This window comes from Labeo rohita, chromosome 9, assembly GCF_022985175.1.
Source record: "Labeo rohita strain BAU-BD-2019 chromosome 9, IGBB_LRoh.1.0, whole genome shotgun sequence".
NCBI classification, from domain to species: domain Eukaryota; kingdom Metazoa; phylum Chordata; class Actinopteri; order Cypriniformes; family Cyprinidae; genus Labeo; species Labeo rohita.
The window spans coordinates 27,464,730-27,481,228 of NC_066877.1; the positions used below are offsets into that span (position 1 = coordinate 27,464,730).

Sequence of the window (16,499 nt, forward strand, 5' to 3'; positions counted from 1 at the left end):
CCGCTGTTACTTCAGTCTTCAGTGTCACGTGATCCTTCAGAAATCATTCTAATATGCTGATTTGGCACTGAGGTAACATTTTGTATCATTATGTTGAAAACATCTGTGCTGCTTAATATTTTTTTATATCAAAACTTCTGAAATGCTGCTTTGGTTACCAACATTCTTTATAATATGTTCATTTGTGTTCAGTAAAAGTAGTAGCAAATGATGACAGTATTTTAATTTTTGGCTAAATTCTGCCTTTAAAAAAAAATTAGGAGTGAATTTAAATATTTCAATTAAAAGATACTAAATCTTGGAGCATTACCTGGAATCATCCTAATCTCAAAACCATTTGCCACAAGCCTAGGATCAGTAAAGTTGATGTCTCCATTAAAGCAGGGACTGCCTTTCTCCATGTTCAGAAGAATATCCATGTACTCCGTCCCACCAAGCACCCTGGGAAAGGAAGTGTATGTTAATATGTAGTTATAATTATTAGATAGTTGATTAGAAGTACTGCAATTAAGAAGAGAGAGGATTTTAAATCCAGATTAATGCATTTATGCATACAGAAATCATTAACTTGACATTTTTTACATGTACAGTTTTTACATTACAGTTCATTAGGTGAGAAAATGAGACAGGCTACCCATCTGTCAGCGGTACAGGGGTCTGCAGCCTCACGGTTGGAAGTATATTATTCTCCAGAAGTCTTTTAAACAGCAAGGCCTCCTCCACTCGAAACGGGTTCAACAACATGAGCTTTCTGCCGCATAAAACGACCCAGGCACCGTGAGAAGCCAAGCGGTTTACAAGCCTGAGGCCCTGCGCACTTGAGCTGTTCTGGTAGGAGAGGAGGTTAAGACTCTGCTTGAGGGTTGCAATACTGAACGGGAGGGGTTTGGAGAGCTTGGCAGGGCTCCTCTTACTCGAGGGCTGAGAGGAGAAGAGTTTGTCCAGGGCCTGCTGGTTGGCGAGGGGGGCCTTGCGCTTCACGCCTTGAGCTTTGTTCAATGAAGACTCGGCGCTCATCTGCTTCTTGCCCTCTCCGCACTGGCCACCTCCCTCCGCTGCCCTCTTCCTTTGAAGGTTGTAGGCGTTCAGAGACTTCTCTGCCTTGCTTTCATACCTAAGATGGGATGTGATACAAGAACACGTATTCGTTACAGTCCTAGTTGTACATTTTGTATTTCCTTTGTGAAACTGTTGAATGTGGTTGAAAAAAACACTCTGTGAGGACAAACACTTGATCAACATTTTAGACTCAATTTAATTAATTCAAACCAAAACATAAAAAAAACATTAAACTTACTTTATTTGACATAGTTGCCCATTTCACCAACATTTCTCATTTTTTATTTAGCTGAACTTAAATGTACTAAAAAAATATTTTGTATATATAAATACACCCACATACATTTAGATATTTAGGAAATATATATAATACATATTTATATTTGTATACAATATGAATCATATATACATATGAATATATACACACACACACACACACACACACGTAAATATTTCTTAAATATATACATATATGCGTGTGCATTTATATATACATAAATAAACAGCACAATTACATATGTAAGCACAAACTTTTAATTTGGATGCGATTAATCGACTTGACAGCACTATAAAAACTGAAACTAAAATTAAAATAATAAAAACAATATATAGTTGGCATATTTTAAAAAAACAGATACAAATTACAAAAATACTAGTGCTGGGCAATGATTAATCGCGATTAATCGCATCCAAAATAAAAGTTTTTGTTTATATATGTGCGTATACTGTGTATATTTATTATGTATATGTAAAGACACACATACAGTATCTATTTTGAAAATATTTACATGTATTTATTTATATTCATATAACTTATATATAAATATATTTAATACATATAACTTTTTCTCTTAAATATATACATGCATGTGTGTGTATTTACATATACATAATAAATATACACAGTACACACAAATATATTATGTACACAAAAACGTTTAATTTAGGTGTGAATAATCGCAATTAATCGTTGCACTAAAAAACGTAATAGTTTTTTAGTGCACCCAGCACTAAAAAAAATAAATAAAAAAAAAATAAAAACACAAAAAAAATGCTAAAACAAACTAAATTGGGGGGAAAAAAAAACAAGTATATATATATATATATATATATATATATATATATATATATTTTTTTGCCCATCTATAATAAAATACATATATATATATATATACATATATATATATATATATACATATATTATATATATATATATATATATATATATATATATATATATATATATATATATATAAAACTTACTAAAATAATAATAAATAAAAAATAAAAATAAATCTTGTCTAAGAAGTTTTCCAGAATGCACCTAATGAAACAAACTTTGGCAAAAGTATGGCTACTTTGAAGACTTTGAAATCTGGGTTTCTTCTGATACCACTTATTTAATATTTGTATTACTTCACTGTTATACTAATATGTGGAAATCAGTGATAATAAAAAAAAAAAAGAGTGAAAATACAAACAACAAGACAGATGGATTGAAACACTGCTTTTGGTCCATTTGCAGGCTGGATAAAAATGAGTTTTACCAAAGAGGTTAGAAGTTGTGACTAATTAAATATCCTCAATTCACACAAGAAACCTTGATTTAATTTGCTCTAGTGATTCTAAGTAGGCTGCTGTAAATCAAAGTGTAGAAAATGTGCAGAAACAGGCGAGATAAAAAACATCTGCTACCTGTGACCAGATGGGGGCCGGAGAGCAGCGAGGGAGGGGGGAGAGGGCCTGTAAAAACACGCAGGCCTGACCCTCCACTGGAAGTTTCTCGATGGGCTTGCCAATTAACAGCTGTGCCATTGCACGGAGCTTGCTACTGTACAATGGACCGGGCACTATTTCAAACGCACTGTATGGTCTCGGAGCATAAAGCTCGGGTGCAAGAAAAAGCATGCAAATGCTGATTAAAAAAAAAACAGACCAATCAAGATGAAGGCATGAAATGTGCTGAATGCAAGAGAAAAGCAGTAGGAGGCCAATGGGGGAGATAAATGATTTCATAATGGAGCAGAAGGTTGAAGCTTGAGGGCATCCCCTGCCATGTACACTGAAATGAGTTCTTGACCTGAGGGCTTTTGGACTTAAGTTTGCATCTTCAACACAGTGAAAATGTACAAACAGACATTGTGGCTGACATTTACATATACAAAAAAATAGTCTTCCACATAATTTTTCAGGACATTTATATTGTTTAAAATGACCTGACACTGAAAACTGTAGTAATAGCTGCTAAAAATTACATTATAAAAAAATATTATTTTAAATTTGAATACTATTTTACAGATTTTAGTGTGTGTTTGGTCAAATAAACGCAGCCTTGGTGAAAAAAAGACTTTTAAAAACCCAAAATTTTGAAATGCATATAAGCAAAGGTTTTCACTGCCTAATTAAACTGAAAAAGAAAAAAAAAATGTTGCCCTTAAATACTATATACTGATTTTCCATCATAAAAGGCACAGTTTTGTAATCTACATACAAAATGGGACTGAAACTGCATAACCATCAGATTACACTAAAGTTGCAAATCTTTATTCATTTGTGATAATTCTACAATTTAGAACTTAATATAATTCTCTCTGCATTCATTTACCAATATTTGCATATTTGCAACATCAGGGATTCTTAATTCCGGCCCTCAAGGTCCACTTTCTTGCAGAGTACAGCTCCAACCCTAATCAAATAAACAAGGTCTTCAGGATTACTAGAAAGCTACAGGTAGGTGAGTTTGTTCAAGGTTGGAGCTGAACTCTACAGAAAAGTGGACCTCCAGGGCCAGTGTTGAGTAACCCTGTGCTACTAGCTATTCCAAAATCAAATACTTTCCTATTATATAATATGTGAAAAACAGTATGTTAACAGTAGTATGTTCGTATTTACCTACTATTTCTGCCTAAATTCTGAGGTGCGAATTTACTATATGGGGCCATGGGAATTTATAGGAAAAAACAGAATTTACTGTATAACGTGGAATGTCATGGATTTTGCCAAATTTTGGATAAATAAATCAAAAGTAGGTCAGTAGACTCAAATCAAAACACGATATGGACTAATGTCTCTGTGTGAATGAATGGCGCAAATGAGCGATTTCATTTGCTACACACTAAAGCGCCTGACGCTCGCTGTGTTTTCAGCCTCTGCCACCTCAATATGAGTGTACACGAACACATAAACAATCTCTAGAACTGCTCTAAGAGTCACTTCATGAAACCTGTCAAAATAAAAGTTTGGTTTAACTTGAAGAAAATGTGACAAATGTATTACTTAGGCTATGTTTACACTTGTGTTTTTTGTTTTTAAAATGCATAATTTTTGCTATGGTTACGCGTGTCGTTTACGGTACTCTGACATCAACAAAACGATGAAACGGTGGCATGGCTGCCTACATTCGCTCTGCATATTCTTGACAACCGTGTAAACAATAAAATCATGCTCATTTGTTGCATCTCATTTCGGAGGCTCATTTAAGCAAAGTAACAGTTAAATTGTAAAGTAAAAAAAGAAATTACAGTATTTTAACACCCAAAGGAATAACAGTCAATTTTATTACGGTTACTTCTCTTAAATAAGGCATCCTTGATGCTGTATGCAGCCTGAATGGTCATGTGACATGCGTTTTTGGTTGTGTAGTGTAGACAGAGATTGTTTCTGAAACACAGTGAAAACACCAGTGTAGACAAGGATCATTTTCATTTTAAAACGCTGTTTTAAAATGAAAACGCACTCGTGTAAACAGAGCCCCAGTGTAAATGGACCAAAATGGAGACTTTTGAAAACGATGGTGCGGCTGCCCACATTTGCGCTGCATATCCTTGACGACAGTGTAAACAATAACATCATGCTCATATGTTGCGTCTCATTTTAGAGGCTCATTTAAGCAAAATAACCATTAAATTTGAAAATGAAAAAAGAAATTATGGTCACGTGACAAATGTAAATACACAACTCAGTATTTCAGGGAAAAAAAAGAAATTAATAAAACTTTTTTTTTTTTTTTTTTTTTTTTACAAAAATCAGTCAATTAGAGAACATTTGATTGAAAAATTAGTTAATTAGGAATCAAGTTAATCAGTTAATCAAGTTTCATGATTTCAATTAATTAGACATGCTTTTTGATTAACATTTTTTAATTTAACCATTATCCCTTTAATTGTCGCTCCCATTTTTGAACACAGACATAAAAATGCACTATCCAGACTTAAATTTTTATAATTCATGAATGAAAACATTTTGTAATATGATTGTAATGTACATTTTTCCATGGTACTGCAATGTCTGATTTTAAAATGCCTTTCAAGAAATTAATTTTGAGATTTTAAATTTTGAAGTGATATATAATTTCTTATGATTTCTAAAACGTGGTAGGGAAAGACAATGAAGACAATGAAGAAAGTCTTTTGTGACAAAGGTCAGAACTCATGTTATGATGTAGATTATATGCACTCTTGACATATATTAATCTATTACTTTTCCTACATAATTTGTAACACATAAATATGGTAAAAATATCCATTTAGGAGTCTTAGACCTTTCCAATGATATACACTGTAAAAACAATTTGTTGAGTCAACTTAAAATAATTTGTAACTTGGCTGCCTTAAAATTTGAAGTTCAGCCAACTCAAAAAAAGTTTATTCAACTTGAAATGTTAAATTATACTAAGTGACAACTTAGATATTTGAGTTGAATCAACTTAAAATTTTAAGGCAGCAGGGTAACAAATTATTTTAAGCTGACACAAATTGTGTTTTTTATTTTTTACAGTGTAGTTTGTCATGATTAGATTAGGATTTATTTGTAATATAGTGAAGTAAACTTAGGCATCCCACAGAGGGGACAGTGACAGTTAAAGGGTTAAAACAGTGTAGAAAAATAAAAGCGGAATTTGGGAAAAAATGAAGCGGACTTCATAGGGCCCTATTCATAATCATACTACACAGAACATACTTTTTAACAATCGCAAAAGAAAAAAAGGTACTTTAAAAAGAAGCACCTACTCAGAGAGCATGCAATTTCAGACACAGGCAGTGTCACACTATATAAGGATGAAGGACATTTTCATTCTACATCTGTTTTGTGTAGGAAAAGTCATCAACATTAGTCCGTTTTTCCAAAGTAGAATGACTGTAAATTAAGTGTATATCAGCTAAAAGTGAATTTTCAGTACATGCATCCAGTAAAAAATGCAAAAATCTCATTCTGATTTCGTGATGTCAAATGTAACAGCCTCAAATCCAAAAACCACAAAACATTTTTGTGGCCACTGACAAAATAATAGCTAACTAAACTTAACTAAACTTAATTATTAAAAAGACATTATACTTAAAGTATTTTAGCTGGTTGCTAAAACATCCAAACTAAAACAAAACTCATTTTTATTCAGTTTAACTTGAAGTACCAAAATAACTAAAACCAATTAAAATTGGTAAAAAAATATTTAGAAATATATATTAAAAAAAATGACAAAAACACACATCAAAACTACTAAAACTGAAACAGAAAATCAAAAAAAAAAAAAAAAGAAAAATTAACTCAAAATATTAACAAAAACTATAACAGTAATATCACAAATGTGGAAATAACACGCAAAAATGAGGACGCCACCTTCTCTCGCCTTCTGAGATGGACCTCAGTGGACACTCGCATACGTGATGAAAGCCATTTAGGGAGCACAGTTTGCATTTTCAGCCTGGAATTCATAACGAGGATCGAATGCACATAAACTGTGCAATAAGAAAGCAATGTTCCCTTGGTGTGGGCACTTTGGATGTAAACCAAGTTCATATAGAGTCCCTGGATCAGCGCCAGGCATTTTATTGCTGCATCAGACCACTGCAACCAAAATATAACAAGCATGCTACTCCCTCCCCCAAACATCCATGTCAACAATCTCTGACCCTTTAGCTCAGCATGCCCATATGTGATGGACCCATGTTACATGGATTCATGTAAATATGATTCTCAGAAGTGCGTGCTTCCATACATCTGTGGGCAAACCAGTTAAGTACTTGATAAGACCTATGTCCTGTTTAAGACGCCAGTAATGCGCAACAGGATTCAGATGTCTTTTTCCATGTGTTACTTAAGTGCCACTAGCAATGCTGAGAAACACTTTCCATTCATTTAATTATGCTGACTTGGCATGCTGTCATTTAGAGTGGTCTTTTCGTGATACTGTGATAACTGATTTGAGACTTCACCACAGATCTGTGGATCCTCAAATGCAAACTGTGTGTTTTGCTTCAAGGGAGCAACCATACATCTGTGTTGTGTTTTACTTTCTTTTGTATATTCTTTTATATATAATCATTTTATTATTCCATTTAATCATATAATCATTTATAATAATCATTATAGTCATTTATATATCCATTTCATTGATTCATTAATTGATTAGTCATTTATAGTATATTGTTGTTTTGTCTTATGACTGTGTGATTTCAAGGGCTGTTTGTCTTTGTGAATAAGAGATATGAGGGAATGTTTATGGAAACTCAAGGTTTATGGGATGTTGTTGTGAATCAGTTTGGTATCTATTTTGTTAGATTTGTGTTCTTTAGACAAAGTCTGAGCATTGAGACATACGCAACTAAGACTTCAATAAACTCCTCATTTTTACCATCACTTCGTCTCCTGGGGCCGAATTCGCGAACATCTTCTTAAGAAATAAGTTAAGAAATTTTTAAGATAAACTCCACAGAGTTCTTAAGAATGTTCTTAAGTGCAATTCTTGAAAAATTCTTAAGAAGTTCTCAAATATGTTCTTAAGAACACTTCCAGAACAACAATTCACAAGTAATTTACTCACCCCCTTGTCATCCAAGATGTTATGTCCTTCTGTCTTCAGTCGTGAAGAAATTATGGTTTCTGAGGAAAGCATTTCATGATTTTTCTCCATATAATGGACTTCATTGGTGCCCCAATTTTGAACTTCCAAAATGTAGTTTAAATGCAGCTTCAAAGGGCTCTAAACGATCCCAGCCGAGGAAGAAGGGTCTTATCTAGCGAAACGATCTGTAATTTTTTTCGGAAAATAATAATTTGTATACTTTTTAAGCACAAAAGCTGGTGTAGCACAGGCTCTGGGATGCACATTCACGACACTACGTACTACTGAATCACGTTGAACGGTCACGCGGAATGTAGGCGGAACCACAGACCCAGTGTTTACAAAGCGAACGTGCAAAGACTAAGAAAGTGCAAGTAAGTCAAACGCTGTTTACAAACAAAAAGGTACAATGATGTCAAACGATTCTGAAGTTGTAGGAGAAAATAAGATGGAGATTTTCACCATACTCTACCCTTTTGAGCCGAAGTACACAGACAATGAACTTAGACGTGATTCGTAGTAGTGATGGGAAGTCTCTGAGTCTCGTTCAGCAAAATGAATGAATCTTTTTTCGAATCATTTCGTTCATTTTAGCAAAATATAATTAAAATGTTACGTGTAACTTCCCTAACACATCTACTACTTAGACAAACGCTGATTACACTACAAACAAGACAAAACTATAATGCTATAAGAAACAGAAAACATTAATTCATTGTTTACCTGGGTCTTTAGTCTACGATTAGCTCACCTCTTATCTGACAAGTTTTCGTGCTTGAGTCATTTGTTCATCATGTGACAGCCCCATAAGATGAACGAACGACTCGAAACAGGTTAACTAATTCCAGTACAGAACCTAATGGGATGTTGTGCATAGGCGACTAAACAAATCACTCCCCGAGACGACTCGTTTTTCCTGAGTCACATTAAAGATTCGTTCAAAATGAAGCTAGGTAAGACCCTTCTTCCTCGGCTGGGATCGTTTAGAGCCCTTTGAAGCTGTATTTAAACTGCATTTTGGAAGTTCAAAATCGGGGCAACAATGAAGTCCATTATATGGAGAAAAATCCTGAAATGTTTTCCTTAAAAACCATAATTTCTTTTCGAATGAAGACAGAAAGACATGAACATCTTGGATGACAAGGGGGTGAGTAAATTATTTGTAAATTGTTGTTCTGGAAGTGGACTTCTCCTTTAAGAAGAAAATGACCGTCTTTATTTTAGTGAATACATTGCTGAAGACGGCAAGACGCACTGATAAACTCTCACTTCAAGGATCGTCTTTTTGCACTTCTTGCAGATTAGGCTACCCTAATAATCATAATAAGCACACACTAGGGTGGATTTTTATCATTATAGGGTGGTTGTGTACACACACTGCCAACATACATTTATGTTCAAACAACATGTAAAAGTAAATTTTGCAACCGATGACCCCTTTAAGACCCTAAAGAATCATATCAACTTGTGGAAAATGGGCATCCAATGACCCCTTTAAAGAAATTACATTTATTGATCAAGTATGTATTAAATTAATCAAAAGAGGCAGAAAAGACATTCATAATGTTACAAAATATTTTGAACAAATGCTGTTTTTTTTTAACTTTCTGTTCATCAGAATCTTGGAAAAATGTATCACAAAAAATTAGGCAGTCTTTTTTCAACATAGATCATAACAAGAAATGTTATGTTCAACATATTAGAATAATTTCTGAAGGATCATTAAGACTGGAGTAATGTTGCTGGAAATTCTGCTTTGCATTGCAGGAATAAATTACATTGTAATATTCATTTTAAAAATGTGTCCTAAATCTGATCCAAGTCATTTATTTAATCGGATGCCCATTTTCCACAAGTTGGTATGATTTTTTAGGGCCTTCCTGAAATGTCTGCAAAATTCTTCCATTGTCATGTGAAACAACACCCTTGTCACCCTGTCAAAAACAGCTTTGTTCACAAAAGACTTTTTGGTGGATGTCTCTTTAAAAGATAATAAGCTACTGCTCACCCCACCCCTCTATTCCCTTTTTTTGTTGTATTTCGTGGTGTACTACTATCAAAAACTAAACTAATCCACTGCAAAACACCCTTGAGATGTTGTCGCTACAGCTGCTCGAGCGTGAAGAAAATGACAGACGGCATACAACTGGTAGAAGGCAGGAATATGCTAATATGGGACAGTTTGTCTGTGGCTGTGGGTGGGGCCTGAAAATCAAAACGGCTTGATAATTGAGACTGTTTAGGTTTTTCGGTGATTAAAAAAAAGGAGTGAATGGATTTTTATCATTGTAGAGTGGTTGTGTCCACACACTGCTAAGACATTTATATGCAAAAAAGTGAATTTTGCATCTTATGTCCCCTTTATAATCATGTTTATAATCATGTGAATTAAAGGAATAGTTCACCCCAAAATAAAAATTATATGATTTACTTGGCCTTTAGCCATCCTAGGTGTATAAGACTTTCTTCTTGCAGGCAAATACCATCGGAGTTATATTTAAAAACACCTATGCACTATGTCATCGACTGGAACGTTACTCCCTCGTAATTTACAGATTATTTTTCTTACATAAACACATTGATTGACTTCAGAAGGCCTTTTTTTTTTTAAGATGACTTAGACCACAGTGACATAAAAGAGTGTCTCCCACACATGGGAACTCCTTTAGTGCAATTTAAAAAGCATCCCAGTATCCTCATGTCTAGACTGTGCAGAGCTGAAATGATGAAAAAGGTAACACATGGTCACTACATATTTCCCATACTTTCACATGTGCTATTTTATAGTTAAATGACTATCATTCTAAAATGTGGACAAGAGCAGTAATAAAAAATTAGACCAAACATTTGACTGGCAGTCTAGAGTGATAAAAAAAGATAGATCCATATATCCAACCTGAGTATTCTTGAGGCTCATAAACAACCAATAAATTAGTCAGATATCATCTGGTATAGAATGAGCTGGAATCTTCTGGCACCTGAAGGAACTGAAAGAATGTGGCATTCTTTGGAAAAAACAAAAAAACGGAATACCTCTTTTACAATGGAAAACAGGCCTATTGACCATTGAACCAAGTAATCAAACACAGTTTTTTGGAAAATACAAACACTTCATCAATTCTTCCTTCAGGTAGCGAACACGACCAGGCCAGGCAGATTTTCCAATCCATATTTTACACATGCTAGTGGCAGATCTATTTTTCTCTTGCTACACAGAGAGAGTGAATCACAACAACTGGAAACTGAGTCTTCGAGGGTGAAGTCTGGAAACTTACTTCTTGCGGTCTTCCTCCCCGAGGCTTTCCCATCTCTCTTTCACAGCAGTTGTGACATCCTGAGGACTGGCTCTTGGGTTCTCCTGGAGGACCTGCGATCTGGTGTCTTGCTCAAACAGCGAAAAGGCAGACGAGGGCTGACGCACGGAGCGGTTGCTAATCAGCTCGTAGGCTGTCAGCTTGGCCATTTTCTCCATAATGACGTTAGAAGGCCTCTTGGACGGGCTGGACCTCGTACTTGTGGGCTCGGTTCCTCCTAGGTCTTCGTGCGCTTTCGGGACATGGAGTTTCACAGGTTCTAGGCATTCTCCTGTGATTTGATTTGAGAAGGCCTTGCCAGTGCTCCAGCTCTCAGCAGATACTTCGCTCTGACCAGGGCCACTCTTAGACGTCTTTGGGGAATTGCAGTTTAGATCAGCGGTAGAGTTCATTACAACATCGTCAGCAGGTAATGAGGAATTAATACTGTCAAAATCACTTGAGCTTCTGTTGATCACCCAATCCTCTGAAATCGAAGAGGAGCTGGTGTTTGCAGTGTTGCTCAAGGATAGCTCACCATCTGCATTTGTGAGGGAATTCTCTAGTAATTCTGGAGCGCCCAAACTAGTAGGCACAACTACATTAGTGTGTTCAGGTACATCCACAGAGCTAACGTCAGGGTGATTTTCTCTTTTTTTGAGATTATCGTCGCCAGTGGAGTCCCCGTACAAGGAGATTAACATAGCCTCCACTGCCAACAGGACACCTTCCTATAATCAAAGTTTGATTAATGGAACATTATCATGAAGGGAACAATGTTTTATTTAATATACAAATGTAGGAAAGAAATGTTGAACTTTTGTACCTTGTTCTGAAGCATCACTTCAGTTTTATCAGGTGTCAGGTTAACATCCACAGTCGAGGGGGGTATGGTGATGTTCATCATTAAAATGGGATAACGGCGGTTTGCGGATTCTTTGTTAGACTGAGCACTGGTGTAGTATTGCTTGATAAGCTGTAGAGTAAATGCATTCACGAGAAGAATGTAAGTATATGTGACCCTGGACCACAAAACCACCCATAAGTAGCACTGGTATATTTGTAGAAATAGCCAAAAATACACTGTATGGCTCAAAATGATCAATTTTACTTTTATGCCAAAAATCATTAGGATATTAAATAAAGATCATGTTCCATGAAGATATTTTGTAAATCTTCAACCATAAATATATCAAAACTTAATTGTTGATTGCTAATTGTTGATGCATTGCTAAGAACTTCATTTGGATAACTTTAAAGGCGATTTTCTCAATATTTTGATATTTTTGCATGCTTAGATTCCAGATTTTCAAATAGTTGTATCTCGACCAAATACTGTCCTATCCTAACAAACCATATATCACTGGAAAGCTTATTTAGATTTCAGATGATGTATAAATCTCAATTTAAAAAAAAAAAAAAAATACCCTTATGACCGGTTTTGTGGTCCAAGGTCACATATCACAATCTTAAACGATTAGAAATCATTTGATAGGAACAGTATTACGCATAGAGAAAATCTGTGGGTTTTTATCTGCATTTTCGGCACTGATTTTGAGGAAAATCCTCAGAATTGATTTAAACATGGTGAAATGTATTAAACAGAGCTGTGAGTAGTACACTTGTATTGGCAGCTGCAAGCATAATCAAATTATGCCAAAAGTTTTGACGAACAAACACCCAAGAGGCAGTTATTGACGAATGAATTTCCATGATTTTTCCAGTTGTTTATAAGCACTTTTGAAAAATAGGTTTTAAAAAATATAAAGATTACAAGGGATTTCCTTTTGCATGTCAGATATAACCCTTGGAATTAATAATTAATATTTTGAAAGAATTATATTTCTTTGTGTACAAAAGTCTTAAAAAAAAAAAAAAAAAAAAAAAAAAAAAATGAAATTTGAAAAAAAAAAAAAAAAAAAAAAAAAAAAAAAAAAAAATTAACCATTTTTCATTCTTTCTGGCCTAGAATCCACAAACTTAAATTTCCTGGTAACACTTCACAATAAGATGTCATTTGTTAACGTTAGTTAATGTATTAACTAACATTAACAAACAATAAACAATACATTACACAATTTATTAATCTTTGTTAATGTTAGTTAATAAAAATAATAATTCATTGTTTGTTCATGTTAGTTCTCACAGTACATTAACTAATGTTAAACATAACTTTTAATTTGATTTTAATAATGTATTAGTAAATGCTGAAATTAACATTAACTAAGATTAATAAATGCTGTAGAAGTGTTGTTCATTCTTAGTTCGTATTAACTAATGTAGTTAACTAATGTTAACTAATGAACCTTAGCATAAAGTGTTACCAATTTCACTAAAATATCCAGGAACCCTGTTTTTTTTTTTTTTTTTTACAAACACATTATGGTTCAAAAGCTTGGTGAAATTTAAAAAAAAAATATCTCTTTTGCTCACCTAAAACAGTGAAAACAGTAATCATGTGAAATATTATTACAATTTAAAATAACTGTTTTTGTAGTTTATACTACTATTTTAGTTTTTTTAACCAAGTAATTTATTCCAATGAATGCACTGAATTTGAATTTTCAGCTGATTTGGTGCTCAAGAAACACCTTTTAAAACACCTGATGCATTCTTGGCATATAAAAGTATTAATAAGTATTGTGCATTTTATGTAGGCCTGAACATAAGTACAAATGTCTGTCATCCAGGGTGAATGTACAAGGTTTGGGATATCTTTTTTACAGCTAGTCAAGGACTTTTAATTTTACAGAAAAAAATCATACATTTCCATACACAAACAGCAAACATATGTAGGCAAATTAGTATTGAGGATATATCGTTGCCTTAGAATTATAAGGTTTTGAGATATTGAGCTTCAAAGTTTTTGCATTGCATAGACTTCTGTAGATTAAACCAGTTTTGTTTTCTAAAAAAAGGCCAAAAACGTACACAGCTTACAAAAGAAACATCACATAATGTAAATAAGTTGTCACCAAATAAGAATATGTGAATAACTCAATTTTGACAAAAATGTCCGACAGAACCTTATAATTCTAAGGTGACGATATGGCAGTTCCTTTACCTTAAGTATTTCTTTGTGATGCACAGGTCGACTGTTTACAAAGATGAATGTTTTATCAGGCGTAGAGGAGCTGGTGGAATTAAAATCTGAGCCCGGTTTGGGAAAAAATCCATCGATGCCGATCTGTGCAAACATAAGAGATCTGTCACTTCAATGCATACCAAAAAGTGTCACATATCCACATTTATTAAAACGTGTATTAAGAAGCTAGATTTCCATGTTAAACCTGATGGAGTTTTTCTTTAATATTCCTCTCTGCCACAAAACATACTCATTAACTGTCAGGGCACATTGAGGCTTCTATGAACTTTTTCTGAAACAAACAAAATGACACACTGCTGGCCTTTAGCCCGCTTTGCAGTAACCAATTAAGACTTCACTGTGCTATCAGAACCCATTAGTCATCTCCTAACTATGGAGTAGCCAAGTTGCTAAAATTCGAAATGTTTCTGTTGGCTAAATGCAGCACCGGCGAAGTGGCGGGATGAGAAACGGCTCCAAATTAATCAGTGATCTAGGGCTAGATTGTGATGCTTGAGCTCACCATTTGGAATTAACAAGCACAGCAGTTGGCTGGCAAGAGGACATTTTAATTGGAGTCTCTGACAAACTTGATAATCAGGGGTATTGTGACTTTCACAATCAACACTTATGTTCTGTATACTTTGCCACATTTGTCAATTACGGTGGCGTAGGTGGCCCAGTCCTTTCTGTGTTGTGCACTGAATGGAGGTTATTATTCTGGACTCTTCCATGGCAGAAGGATCTCGGCCACAGCGCAAAATGGTCAACTGCAAACCCGCTTCATGTCCCACTCTTACTCAGAAAACCTGTAACCATTCCAGCATTTTGAGAAAACTGATAGAAAGCACTTTTGATTGTAATTGTATATAACATACAATGCAAAAATATTAGATATTTCAATGATTAAGAGATAGCAAAGCGCATTTGTGAGCAAAAACATGCTCAGCCACAAGTCTCTACAATACTTCTCAAACCCAGTCATGACTCAAGTTCCTCTGTCTATGGAAGTTGGGATTGATGTGGATTGCCTCATCTTCCATGCTGAGAACAGCTAAATCAGCTAACCAGCTGAATACTATTTGTTTTATGTTAGTAACCCTCATATTTTTGGCATCACTCAGATTAACTACAAATAAATTCATATATGGCAAATGTAACACATTAATTTCCATGACTAATGTGGACAGTTTAAAGACATTACCATTTAAAAGAGTCAGTAAGATCTTTAAAAAGTATTTGAAAAGTATTTGAAAGAAATATGCTCACCAAGGCTGCATTTATTTACAGTAAAAACAGTAATATTGTGATTTTTTTTTTCTACGTTAAATGGATAGTTCACCCAAAAATGAAAATTACCCCGTGATTTACTCATCCTCAAGCCATCCTAGGTGTATATGATTTTCTTCTTTCAGACAAATACAATTGGAGTTGCATTAAAAAAAAATGTCCTGGCACTTCCAAGCTTTATAATGGCAGTGAATGGGTGCTGAGATTTTGAAGTTCAATAAAGTGCATCCATCCATTATAAAAAGTACTCCACAAGGCTCCTGGGGGGGGGTTAAAGAGAAGTTCAAAAAAAGAACAAAAATTTACAGATAATGTACTCACCCCATTATCATCCAAGATGTTCATGTCTTTCTTTCTTCAGTCATAAAGAAATTATGTTTTTTGAGGAAAACATTTCAGGATTTCTCTCCATATAGTGGATTTATAAGCTGTCCACAAGTTTGAACTTCCAAAATGCAGTTTAAATGCAGCTTCAAAGTGCTCTAAACAATTCCAGCCGAGGAAGAAGGGTCTTATCTAGTGAAACGATCAGTCATTTTCTAAAATAATTGTCAATTTATATACTTTTTAACCTCAAATGCTCGTATTGTCTAGCTCTGCGTGAACTCTGTGTATTCCGGTTCAAGACAGCTATGGTATGTTGGAAAACTCCCACCTCCAACTTCAAATTCATCCTACATCACTACAGAAGTATCAACCCAGTGTTTACAAAGTGAACATGCAAAGAAAATCAGACGGCCTTTACAAAAAAAAAAAAAAAAAAAAAAAAAAAAAAAAAAGGTAAAACAGCTATGTAGGACTATTTTAAAGTTGGAGGAAAAAGTGAGATGGGAGTTTTGAGACATACCCTAACTGTCATGAACCGGAATACACAGAATTCTTGTAGAGCTAGACAAGACAAGCATTTGAGGTTAAAAAGTATATAAAATTA

At 34.4% G+C, this 16,499-nt stretch overlaps 1 protein-coding gene across 1 annotated transcript in view; it reads right to left on the reverse strand.

Annotated features, from left to right (window-relative positions):
- The window catches only part of pms1 (PMS1 homolog 1, mismatch repair system component), a 38,038-nt gene that overhangs the window by 10,477 nt on the left and 11,062 nt on the right, over positions 1-16,499 (reverse strand). The window contains 5 exon segments of the mRNA XM_051119983.1: positions 311-441; positions 635-1,114; positions 11,176-11,924; positions 12,020-12,169; positions 14,258-14,380. Of these exon segments, the coding sequence (XP_050975940.1) occupies positions 311-441; positions 635-1,114; positions 11,176-11,924; positions 12,020-12,169; positions 14,258-14,380 (1,633 nt within the window).